Raw genomic sequence first — 12,503 nt, forward strand, 5'->3', positions numbered from 1 at the left:
TCAATTAACCATGAGAAGCACAGTTCCCAAAATTTCAGAAACTGAAATGGCAGCCTTATTCTATCAAGAAACCATTTTTAGGACAAAACCCAGGCCATGAGTAGGAGTCACCCAAGGGCTTGCCATGTGTCTCTGAAGGTATCTCTGCTGTTGGGGATTGTGTTGAGAACATTCTAATATTATTGTTAATAATATTTTAGTATTGTTGGACATTTATACATTTCATAAATGGTTGAGAATATTCTTTTTGTCAGCACACAAATAGTAAAGGGGGTAAAACTTCCAAAAGAAGCAATTTGTGACATTTCAATCCATGTGTTAGTATATATAGTTGGCTTAAAAATGCAAACCAAGGGACTTTTCTCCTGCAACCCAAGACTTGCTAGGTGGTTGTGTTTTGCAGTCAACTGGCTGAGGCAAAGAAATGGGGGGGGGGGGGCCTTGCATCCTGCTTTTTTGTCGCAGTCTTGAGAAGCAGAAACTCTAGCATGGAGGGCTTCTCCTTTCTCAGGCACCAAGTTTTGTTGAAAGGGCAGATACCAGCCTTCGTTTAATCCACAATATTTGGTGACTTTCCCAACAGGAAAACCCCCGTAGATGAAAAGTCTGCAATTCAAGCCACAGAAGCCAAGACAGCCCCCGCAGCAGAAGTCAAGACGGTACCCAATGAAGCCACACAAACAAATGAAAACGAGAGCAAAGCATGATGGGCAACTGAGCCGAAACAAAACAAAACAAAAAAATTAAAAAAATTGACAGAACAAACAACTTCACCTGAGCATTTAAAACACACAACACACATCTCATCCCTCTAATGTCTTTGCCTTTTTTAAAAAGAAAACAGACAAAAAAAATGCATACAATGGGGAAATTGTGGTGGGTTTTTTTTTTTTTTTTAGGTTTGTAGGAAGAATTTTATTTTATGTGCACTTGCTTTTAAGAAACGAAATGTTTTACTTCTTTGTCTTCTACAAGGATAAGCCCATAACCCCACTAGGATACCAGGGCCCTTGCGAAATATCCATGCAGAGTTAACAAAACAAAAAACCCAACTGCAGCATGTTTAGGAGATTCAGAACAGAATTAGGAAGCCAGACTTGGCTCTGCCAGGCTGAGCAGACTGGGGTGGCCAGTCGCAGATCGTTTATTTTTATACTTTTCAGCCGAGTTGAGAAAAACCTGTAAACTCTTTGAAGTAAGTTATCTCCTCCCCATTTTATTTTTATTTGGTTCACTTTGAATTCGTCCTGTACGCAAAGTGTGTTTGCCCTTCCTGACTGAATTCTGTTCTCCTTTCTAAAGGGGCAATCCCCCATCAGCGTCTGTTGCGCAGAGCCCTCTGGAACGAACGGGACGTGTGCAGGGTACCCGTGGATGTTCATTTAAATGGGGCTTGCGTGGAAGACGTTTTTGGCCGATTGCGCCCCCTTTTGGTACAGGTGATAATTCCAACATGTTTCATTTTAGGAAGAATGCCTTTGGGCAGTTTTGGAGTTTATATTTCAAAGTGCAGTATTCCTTGTTTTGTTTTTTGTTTAATTTGGTTTTGCCAACTTTATTTTCTTCCAGTGTTTACAGTCGACAAAACGTTTTTTAAAACTTTTGTTGTGTTTAAATGTCTATGTAAAATAGCTGCCTTTTTTTAAAGAGAGATTGCGAGTGAGAGAGAGAGAGACTGAGAGAGAGAGAAAGTAAAAACAGGCTATATAGATAGTAGGTTGATCAGCATGCTTGCTTTGCAAAGGGAGACATTTTGAAATAATGGATGTTTACAGTAGGTGTTTCCCCTTTTGTCTTTTCTTTCTTTTTTAATTATTATCATTTTTTTATTTCTTACTGGAGTAAGAAAAATAAGCAAACCCTTACCCTTTTCCTCCGTTTTATACAAATGGGCCACGTAAAGTCTAATCAGTGTCCTGCTTCAGGGTACCCTACTGATGAGCATGAGTTTAACTTTAAGTGTGTGAATAGGGGAGTGAAGTTCTGAAAAGCATCAGCACAATATCTGCAATTTAGGACACTGGGAAAGGTGGCTTTGTTGGTGCACGGTCCAAGTATAGCTGGTTAGGGTGTAAGAAGTGTAAGTCAATCCATCTTCAAGAATGAATATCTTGTGCTGCAAACCTGAGTCTCAAAAATGCTTCCTCTCAAACGAATAGGTTAGAATTTGCTTTTGATGGAAATCATATTTCCAGGGTGTTTTTAGGACCAGGCTGCTGGGCCACGATGGTTCAGCTCCAAGCAGCTCCAAATCTCTCACTAGGATCAAATCTCAAGGTCAGAATGGTTCTCCATTTGCTTTGATTGGCTGAAGATTTGATAGGTTCATGGCTCCCCCTCTGCTTTGATTGGCTTAGTCCAATTTGACAGGGTCCACCCCAGTTCCTGTCCATGGAATATGAGACCTTTAATGTCCAAAGCTTCATTGCATTACACATGTGTCCAAAGGCTTAAATGTGTAGTGCAAGATTGGAGGATCTATTATGTGCAAAGCTGTTCGCTTTTGAACACGTTACCCCTTTGAGAGAAAAGTCACTGGCTTGAACTTAAGCACTTGCTCAGTGGTGGTGTGGAGTCAGGGTCAAAACTGAATACAGGAAGTAAGTTATTTTTCTTTTTCTTATTCTAAGGCATTATCTCCCCTTTCCTCTCCAGGAATCCCCCCCTAAGGTTAGTTAAGCCAAAGGGGAGGTTGTATAGTTAAGGGCGGGTCTCAGAAGGTAAGTTTTAAAAATTACCCACTCTCCCTCCTTATTTAAAATATATTGCTGCAGATATGGCTTCCTTTCAGCCTACACAATGTTTAAAATGTAGTGAAGCTCACCACTTACGGGAGTTTGGCATAATTTTGGAGAGGAGGCAAGGTGGAGGTAATCTACTAAGTACCATTGCTGTGCAATCCTGATTCAAAAAGCCCATTGAAAGGAATTCAGTTTCCATAATCACACTCTGATCCAAAGCTTCATATGGCTCTGATGCACTCAAAAAACTCAATAAAAGCAGAGGGTATCCCATTCAGTTCAGCTGAATGCAACAGAGGGTGTACCCTCGAGAGCTTTCGAAGATAATGAAATGAGCAGGATCCTGGTCTCTGCGCATGCAACAAAATATATGGATGGAGGCAGTCTTTTATCCATTTCTGGCAAAAGTCACCAATGGTCTGCTGGAAAAGTAGGACCACCGCCCCCCATCCTCCAGTTTCTGATTCTACAAAGTTGTTAGGAAATATTCAAGGGTTTTTGTTGTTGTTTTTAAGAGAGAGAGAGAATATGCATCAAATAATCTGATCTGGGAGGTTTGATCTGATATTTAAGTTGATTTCTGAAGCACTTAATGATCTTCTTAACTTTTCTTACCTGAATATTCATGTTCAGCATTTTTGCCCCATTGCTCACATACCACTGTATGAAACTTAGGTCCCCCTTGTTCTATTCGGGATCACACCCAGAATTTACAGAGTTCATGCAGTGGTCTTGTGCTTAAAGTTGTGACTTCGCTGCTTTTTAAAATAAATAAATGTACAAACAGGGATGTGGGTAAAAAGGATGTAGAGGTGAAGGAGACCAGCCCTTTGTATAGAACCATCTTTTTTTCCATTTTTTAAAAAAGAATTTCATTAGATCTGCAAGCTTGTGCACTGTGGGTGCGTGAATATCTTAGTGTGAAATGTGTTTTTTGTCATAGTATCAAAAAATTTAAAATCGGAAAGAAAGAAAACCTTCCACATCGTTTGGGTGTGGAAGGTGTAGCGGGAATAGTTCGGGGTGATCGAGAAAAATTCCAAATATTGAAACCCCAATTTCAGGATACATAAAACGAAGAGAATACAACTGTTCTGGACTGAAGAAAAGTAGCCTTGAAATCAATATTTCCACGACCTAGTACCCTCCAGATATTTTTGGGCTACAACTCCCATCATCCTTGACTGGGGCTGATGGGAATAAAGAGCCCAAACCTTTCGGAGGCCACCAGGCTGGGAAAGGTTGCTTTAAATATATATATATATAACCTGCAAAATTGAATGTGATCTATAGCATTCCTTTGCGCTAAGGTCAATGGGGGGGGCAAAGGAAGGGAGGGAGGAGGTGGCAGTGGGGGGAGACTGCAGTCCGGCCTAAGCAAAATGAAGCCACGCCTTTTGATATAATCTCATGTGCGCAGTCCGTCAATGTGGCATCTCTCAGTTATCATTCCCAACTGTGAAAAACCAAGAGTCTTTGTCATTTTGCTAAATGTGGGGGCAGGGTGGGGGCTGCTTTCTTGTTGTTTTTGTTTTTTCTCTTCAGCTCATGGGGGTGGAAATGGAGGCTGCCTTTATATCGATGTGCGCGCATCCAGCGCCTGTGGCGTCCGAGCCTCTACTGTGTGCCTGGGTGGGGGACTTGTTTATAAAGGTATAAAGTGGGGAGGGGAACTCTAGCCCTTCGAGGAATTTATTTTGTTAAAGGGTGTAAATATACCCACCCCCCCCCCGGTAATGTTCTCACATGGACTTTTTTTCCTCCCCAGAGGGAAATGAATGGGCAGGGATTTATTGTTCGGAAGATAGCAAGAATGGCGTCCCTTGGTCCCTGAAGGTCGGCCATTGTGAGGGCCTGCAAAATACTGTCGCCAACCAACTCTTGCCTCATACCTCATATGTTATATTTCCCACTAAGCGACGAGTGGCTAACGGGAGGCTTATGCTACCATAATCTGCCAATAGCCTCTCCCAGGGGGGCCCACACAGGCAAAGTGTGCCGTATGATCCTGTGGGAACATAAAGCCTGGCTGCCATCTTGAGGCCTGAGCTAAAGCCCAGTCGACATCCCTGGAAAGACTCCTGTGGCTTTCAAAGGGCTTTGATGTCAGCTGAGCCTTCCTGAGCAAGAGCAAAGCCTCACAAATTCCCTCACAAACCGACCAAGATGGCCGCCATTTTTGCCCTCTTTCCCCTCACCAGGCAGGCATTTCTCAGCATGGTTGCCATGGCGGCAAGAGGCCGTGGCTGCTTCATTAAGAGCTCTTTGGCAGGGGAGCGTTTCCACTTTGCATCGGCAGCCCTCCTTCCTGTCCCAGAGCTCTCAGTGAAGCAGACTTTTATTTCTTGGTGAAGGGAATGGCGTTCAGTATCTCTCTGCCTATTCACTCTTGCCAATATGTTGTTTGTTCCTCCTTTGGCAGCGAAAGAGTTTTGTTTTAAATTTAGAAGCAACATTCTCTCTTATGAATTTTTAAAGGTGTCTTCACATTAATTTTATTTTTATACCTGTTTATTTTATTTTTCGAGCAGACACAGACCTTTGAATAGGGACCAACAATACACTGTTTACGATGTGCATATTTATATATGTATGCGTCATACATATATATCTATATAACCACCCAGCTTCTCGTAGTACGGTAAACATGTATTTCATGCAATGTATTAGGAAAAAATAGCACATTTTCTTGCTTGAGTTTTACCATGGAGTCTTTTTTTAAAACAACAACAACTGTGTGGATTTTATTTTATTTCTCCCCCTTTTTCTGTGGATGTCTTCAGACCCCTGGGGGTTCACTTAGGCAATGGTGATAGTGGTTCTCAGTCCTCCATTCACATCCCTACCCAGCATTCCCTGTTTTAGGGGCCTTCTCTCTTGTTATAAAAAACAAAACAAAAGACAAAAAACTTTTTACCGAGTGAAACATGGAATACCACCTTTATTTCCATTCTCACCAATGTAAATACTGATACTAACGGAGAATTTTGACTTTGCATTCTGTCAGAATACTTGTGTTCAAATAAAAATTACCAAAAAAAAAGTTTTTACATTGTCTAGCCCTCTGTTGTGTTTATATCGGCGGCAGCTTTGTGAAGCTCGTAAACAGGATTTTTTCATTTTACCGGCAAATGATAGCTGGGAATATTGTAGGTACCGTATTTTCCCCTCTATAACACGCAGATTTTTTTCTCGTAAAAAGTAAGGGGAAATGTCTGCGCGTGTTATTGAGCAAATGTGTGGTCCCTGGAGCCGACAGGCGCGAGTGAAGGCAAAAATCAGGCAAATATCAATCGTCCGGAGAAGGGAAGCCTTGAAAAGAGGAAGCTGCTGCTTTCCTGCATTCTGCCTCAGGGTCTTACTGCCCACCCGCTTCTGTTTGTTACTGTGTTTGCTCAAACAGAACAAAGAGCAGAGAAAACCCCTCCCCTCCAGGCAAGCAGAGGGGAAAGCAGAGCGTCCTTCCTTCTAATTCCTCTCCGTGCTCCGGTGCTGCAACATGCAGGTGGGGGGGGGGGAGAGAGCTGGCTGGCTTGGGTGGGTGCGTGGGGGGAACTTTTGCCTTCCTTTCCTCCCTCCGGTAAAACCCCTCTCGTGCATTCTTAGCCAGCTGCTTCTCCGCACACCCCTCTCGGTGCTCCTTGTCCCTTCTATGTTTTTCCTTCCCTCCCTTAAAACGTGGTTACAAAGCACGGATCCACATGGATCCTCAGGATCTTTGCACCCCAAATTCACCATCAGATCACATAGCAATGATCTGATGCAAAAACAGGGCTGCAGTGGTGCAAAAATGTGGTTACAAAGCACGGATCCACATGGATCCTCAGGATCTTTGCATTCGGTCACCCCAAATTCACCATCAGATCACATAGCAATGATCTGATGCAAAAACAGGGCTGCAGTGGTGCAAAAACGTGGTTACAAAGCATGGATCCTCAGGATCTTTGCATTGGGTCACCCCAAATTCACCATCAGATCACATAGCAATGATCTGATGCAAAAACAGGGCTGCAATGGTGCAAAAACGTGGTTACAAAGCACGGATCCACATGGATCCTCAGGATCTTTGCATTGGGTCACCCCAAATTCACCATCAGATCACATAGCAATGATCTGATGCAAAAACAGGGCTGCAGTGGTGCAAAAACGTGGTTACAAAGCATGGATCCTCAGGATCTTTGCATTGGGTCACCCCAAATTCACCATCAGATCACATAGCAATGATCTGATGCAAAAACAGGGCTGCAATGGTGCAAAAACGTGGTTACAAAGCACGGATCCACATGGATCCTCAGGATCTTTGCATTGGGTCACCCCAAATTCACCATCAGATCACATAGCATGTCCATGGCTACAGCCTGCACCAAAAAAATCACACACCCACTGTTGCCTGGGGCTGCAATGATGCAAAAAACGTGGTTACAAAGCACGGATCCACATGGATCCTCAGGATCTTTGCACCCCAAATTCACCATCAGATCACATAGCAATGATCTGATGCAAAAACAGGGCTGCAGTGGTGCAAAAATGTGGTTACAAAGCACGGATCCACATGGATCCTCAGGATCTTTGCATTGGGTCACCCCAAATTCACCATCAGATCACATAGCATGTCCATGGCTACAGCCTGCACCCAAAAAATCACGCACCCACTGTTGCCTGGGGCTGCAATGGTGCAAAAACGTGGTTACAAAGCACAGATCCACATGGATCCTCAGGATCTTTGCATTGGGCTACCCCAAACTCACCGTCAAATCACATGTCTGTGGCCACAGCATGAAGCACAAAAATGATACATCCACTGTTTCATTCAGAATTTTTTTTTCTTGTTTTCCTCTAAAAACTATGTGCGTGTTATGGTCAGGTGCATGTTATCAAGCGAAAAATACAGTATTCAGAAAGTCTCAGGTTCAATCCCTAGCAATCTCTCCACCCACCTCCCATAGCCAGAATAGAGTTAAGATATTGCTGGATTACATCTCCAGTCCTTCCACATCTCTAGTATAGGTTCCATGGCGCTTTGATGCTTTCCAAAGTATGTTTTCCAACTGATGGCCCAGGTGGCACGGAAGCAGGATTTCTTTTCGAACAGGCTCCTTTTCCTTATTAAGAGAGTCATCTTGACTTTCTTGACAGTGGTTTTTGATGGTCTAGACACATAGGCTGAGATGGGAAGGAAAAGCACCAGTGATTCACACATCCATCGTCCTCACATCACTTAATAATTACAGCTGAATGTTGGAAACCAACAATGTTTGGGGGGGGGGGTTATGTTTGGACTGGGATAAGGAAGTCCTGTTGGTGATTGCTAGCTAACACAGACAGTCTGTGAGGGAAACCATCATTTAGATTGTGAAAGTTATAGGAAGAAGAATCCTCATGAAGTTGCCTTATAGAATCAGCCCATTGAGAGTAGTGAGAACCCTCCTTTTCTCCAACAAATGTCTGTTGCCCATTAGTTTTAAGGCAAAACCGAACAATGGTTTAATCGTGTGTTTGCAGGATCACTTCCAGCTACATCTCAGCACTCATGGGATGTTTGGTTAGATAGAAATCATTGGGGAGGGCAGCATCAAACTTTCCTGAAGCAAAACATTCACATCAAGTGGCTCCTCTGAATTCCTTGCATTTAAGCCTAACCTGAGTTGAATCAGATCATGGGTCTGCAACATTGCAAGGCTTGTTTGTTTTTAATCAGAACTTAACATCCTCACATGGAAAGACACACACTCTCTGGGGATATTAAGTTTCTAATCTAAGTTGGCTTCATCGAGCACATTAATCAAAGCCCTTTTTGACAAGCTCAATTATGGTGCACTTTTCATAAGCAAATCCTGGAGGTGAGAGACTCCCCCAGCTGCTGTTCATTTTCAGCTCTTCAGAGGGGAGGTGAAGACGACCCACCAGAAAGCAAATTGAATGCTTAAAAATTGACAAAAGGATGCCTTTGGTTCATCAGGTGTCACCATCGACAGCTGTACTTACACCAGCCCTCGATAGTCCATTACTGAGGTGTAACCTGGCAACTCTGAAAAAAAACATTTACAGCAGTATGTATTGTATGGGCTTGCAGAAATGGCATGTGTCCTATGCTACCAACTCTTCAGAACTGCAATAATAGCCATGGTGAGTCAGACTTAAGGTCATTCTGACCTGGCTTCTGCTTTGGAGATGAATCTTGTAAACATGGCCTATTTATTTGTCCCTTGGATTCAGACCTATGAATCTGGCAGTTCCGTCTTGGAACTAATAGACCCATGGAGTGGAGCCAGTCTAAATTGCAGAGGTCATTGGTAAGCACTGGCAACCAAATTATGAAGAGAGGAGAGTGGTCTCACCAACTTTTCACTGAAGAACTAACTTTTGGGCTGTCCCAGATTATACATGCATACGTCTAGAAGGCTTCCTATAAACTGCTAGTCTAATTAAGCAATAAGCCCTCATGACTGATGAATTCTAAAACCTGGCCCATGGACCACTGCCTCCTCCTCCAGCCTAGATAACCTTTTAACTATAGCTCTGTGGTTTTTCTGTTATGTTCTACTCCATAAATAACATGCTCTCCCTCTTCAGTCCAGGCATAGCAAAATATGTCAAGAGTGGGCAAAACTTCAGGCTCTCTTAAGTTGACTATTAACTACATTTGAGGCAAACCAATTGATATATAGAAGTTGCTCCCTCTCGGGACTTCCCAGCTCCACCCAGATGTGGCAAGATATGATTACTGGGTGTTTATATTTGCAAGATTTCACAGTCTCCTGGGCTGTGTACATGTGTAGCCTCTGAAATGTCTTTCCAGTGTCCTTTTGTACATAGTGGTTTGCAGTTGTACACATCTTTATGCAAGAGCATCTAAAGTAGCAACTCTCTATATGCCCTTCACCCACTGGTGGGCATGTTTTCAAACAGGTATGCAACAGTGCTCTATATTCCCCCCATCCCCATTTAGTACATCCTCAGACTTTTTTTAAAAGGCAGTCTCAAAAAGAGAGGTTTTTGTTCTGGGTTGGCCCTTATCTCGCAGGTGGCTCCTTTGCACTTCTCAAGAGTGGTGTGGTTTTTGCTGTCCTCCAGTAGGAAGGCTGCAGAAGCTCTCCAGAGAACTGTCAAATTTCTTTACAGAAGCCAGTACAGAAATAATTTTAACAAAGCCACACAAGCACCATAAATAATAATCTTTCCTATGCACTCCTCTAACACCCTGTGTTGTTCTAGGCAACTGCACCCAACCTGCTGCTCTTCAGTGAGCATCAAAATGAACTGTGAGAGTGACTCCCGCCTCCTCCTAAAGATTAATGCAAGCGCCTGGAAGATGTTGACCTAAATTTATGGTGTTGTAGATCAAATTCCAGTGTACCGACATAGGTTTGGCATCTCTAGAGCTGGGCTGATCTCTGTGACAAAACAGGCTGGAAAACACCATATTGGATTTGAGTGTTTTTCTTTAGATACTCATCAATCTCCAGTTCCCTTTTTGGATGTTCAGGCTTCTAAAGCCATCACTCAGTGCCAAGAAATTCTCTTTATGCTGCAGAATTGCTTGGAGAATATGTAGGTAGACAACTGGTACGCTGCTGGAATCGACTTGCGTGCTCTGCTCAGTGTTTTCCACCAAAGACACATTCTGCTAACAAGCAAACAAACTTCTGTAGGTGATAGCAGCAGGGTATGGCATGGTGGCAAGCTCCTGAAAGCGGTGGGATGTGAGGACCCTAGAAATTCAGTATCTGCTCATAGATCGTGAGAACCCTACTGCTGTGGCCCTTGACAATTTGCTGTTTTTAAATGTGTGCTAAGACTTCTGTACACAAGCGAAAGCTCTGGATTAGTTTCCCTGACTGCTTCTCCCATGTTTAATCTGCTCTTTCCCTGGCGATTCTGCATGGGAGCCTGCTCCACGATTAGAAATGGAGATGAGATCAGTTGCTCAGCGCTACCCTGGGCTCCACAGCTCATCCAGCAACCTGTCAGGCTCTTATCTTCCACAGCTGGATGAGCTCTTAATAAGTTTCAGAGGTGATTGGCAGCCCTAATTAAAAACAAAAAGTTGTGATTGTAGCCAGGAACTGGGAGGCCTGTTGAAATGGCAGGTGATGGGCTGGATAGATGAGAAAGAGGCGCTCTCTGTTTTTAAGGACTCCACAGAAGAAGGATAGTTTTGAGGTTCTGCCATCTCCTTAAAACCATCTTTGATAGAGAGAGTTGCAAGGCAGCCCAGCAAGCCTAAGGCTGCCCTGTTCCAGTTGCAAGTCTGCAGTGGTGATCAAAACTTAGAGGGAGCTGACTTCCAGCAGGAGCTGGCCAGCAAAGAAGTGGGTACAAGTGGCAGCATCAGAGTTTGCAGGATCAGGGAGAGGCCCCAAGGTGGCTGCTTCAGCAAGGATCAGAGACCAGTTTGAATTCTTAAGTGGCAGCACTCACCCTCTGAATGTCCAAAGCCTGTCCCTCAACAGAGAACTGAAAGAAAGTTAAATAGGCAGTGCTGCCCTGGCTAAGAGATGTGCATTTCAGCATCATTGGGTAGCATCAAAGTGCAGCTTTTGACTTGGGGAGAAATCAAACTCACCCACACCTACAGAAGGCCCCCTTTGCTGTTCAGCTGCTCTCCATAAAGTACCCAGGCATCCCTTCCTGTGCCCTTACCTATGGGTGTCCATGTCCCTATCCAACTGAGACATGAATTTTCAGCTCAGAGTTGCAGCACACCTCCAGGAGAATTAAACACATATAAGACACTTGGCAATCAGGCAACAGCCCAGAGCTTGGAATCCGAAGATTTTTAACAAAATAGAGACACTTTTAAGCAGGTTGTTAAAAAATAAAAAGATTTACAATATAGGCATTGGCCTTGTATGCCCCTTCTGGCAACTCCTGCAGCAAAGCTGGTGCCAAATATATTGCTCTGCTTTCCTTTGGACCACATCAGCAAGACCAAGAGGGGGTATTGACATCGGGGCATCCCAGGACCTCCATACACACTGCCTGGGACTGTGCCCCAGGGAGGTCACTGGTGCTGGCAAAACAGTGGTTTGACTTTACTCCTGGAGGTGCACTCCATTGTCTCTTGAGACATTACGGATAACAACAACAATAACAACAAAATGTAACCTTGGAGTTAAATATAAGAGGTGGAGAAGCAGGAAAATCCTCATGAGAGCCAGTCTGGTGGAGTGGTTAAGAGTGGTTAAGAGCGATAGACTCGTAATCTGGGGAACCGGGTTCGCGTCTCCGCTCCTCCACATGCAGCTGCTGGGTGACCTTGGGCTAGTCACACTTCTTTGAAGTCTCTCAGCCCCACTCACCTCACAGAGTGTTTGTTGTGGGGGAGGAATGGAAAGGAGAATGTTAGCCGCTTTGAGACTCCTTTGGGTAGTGCTAAACCGGGATATCAAATCCAAACTCTTCTCTTCTTCTCTTCATTCCAAATATGGCAGGGGGAAATGGTAGGTACTAGACAGACATGTATGAGGCTACGTCAGATGAGAGAGGAATGTTGAAAAAAATAAGCAATACAAGCAAGGGAGCAGTGTAGCTAAGTTGCTTGAGGTCTAGAGAGACAGAAGGATAGAAACACTAAAAAGAAAAACCTGGGTTGAGATATTCTGCTGTAAAGTAGTGGGAGAGAGACACTTTTTCACAGGGAAATGTTTGTGAATTGTGCTTTGGCAGTTTGTGATGGGAAGTGGAGAGGACCATGTAGCTCCTTGAAACCTGTGTTGATTGGAAGCTTCCTAAGACAGAGGCTGGAGGAGAAACACAAGG

General features: G+C 43.8%; 1 protein-coding gene across 9 annotated transcripts in view; it reads left to right on the top strand.

Moving 5' to 3' along the window:
* NCAM1 (neural cell adhesion molecule 1) overlaps positions 1-5,790 on the top strand; it is a 216,359-nt gene extending 210,569 nt beyond the window's left edge. For all 9 annotated transcript variants that reach the window (XM_080983406.1, XM_080983408.1, XM_080983410.1 and 6 more), the window contains one exon: positions 584-5,790. In XM_080983406.1, the coding sequence (XP_080839532.1) occupies positions 584-707 (124 nt within the window). In that variant the 3' untranslated portion in view covers positions 708-5,790. The remainder of the gene's footprint in view (positions 1-583) is intronic.
* The last annotated feature ends 6,713 nt before the right edge of the window (positions 5,791-12,503 follow it).

This window comes from Podarcis pityusensis (genome assembly GCF_964106645.2).
Source record: "Podarcis pityusensis genome assembly, chromosome: 15".
Classification (NCBI taxonomy): domain Eukaryota; kingdom Metazoa; phylum Chordata; class Lepidosauria; order Squamata; family Lacertidae; genus Podarcis; species Podarcis pityusensis.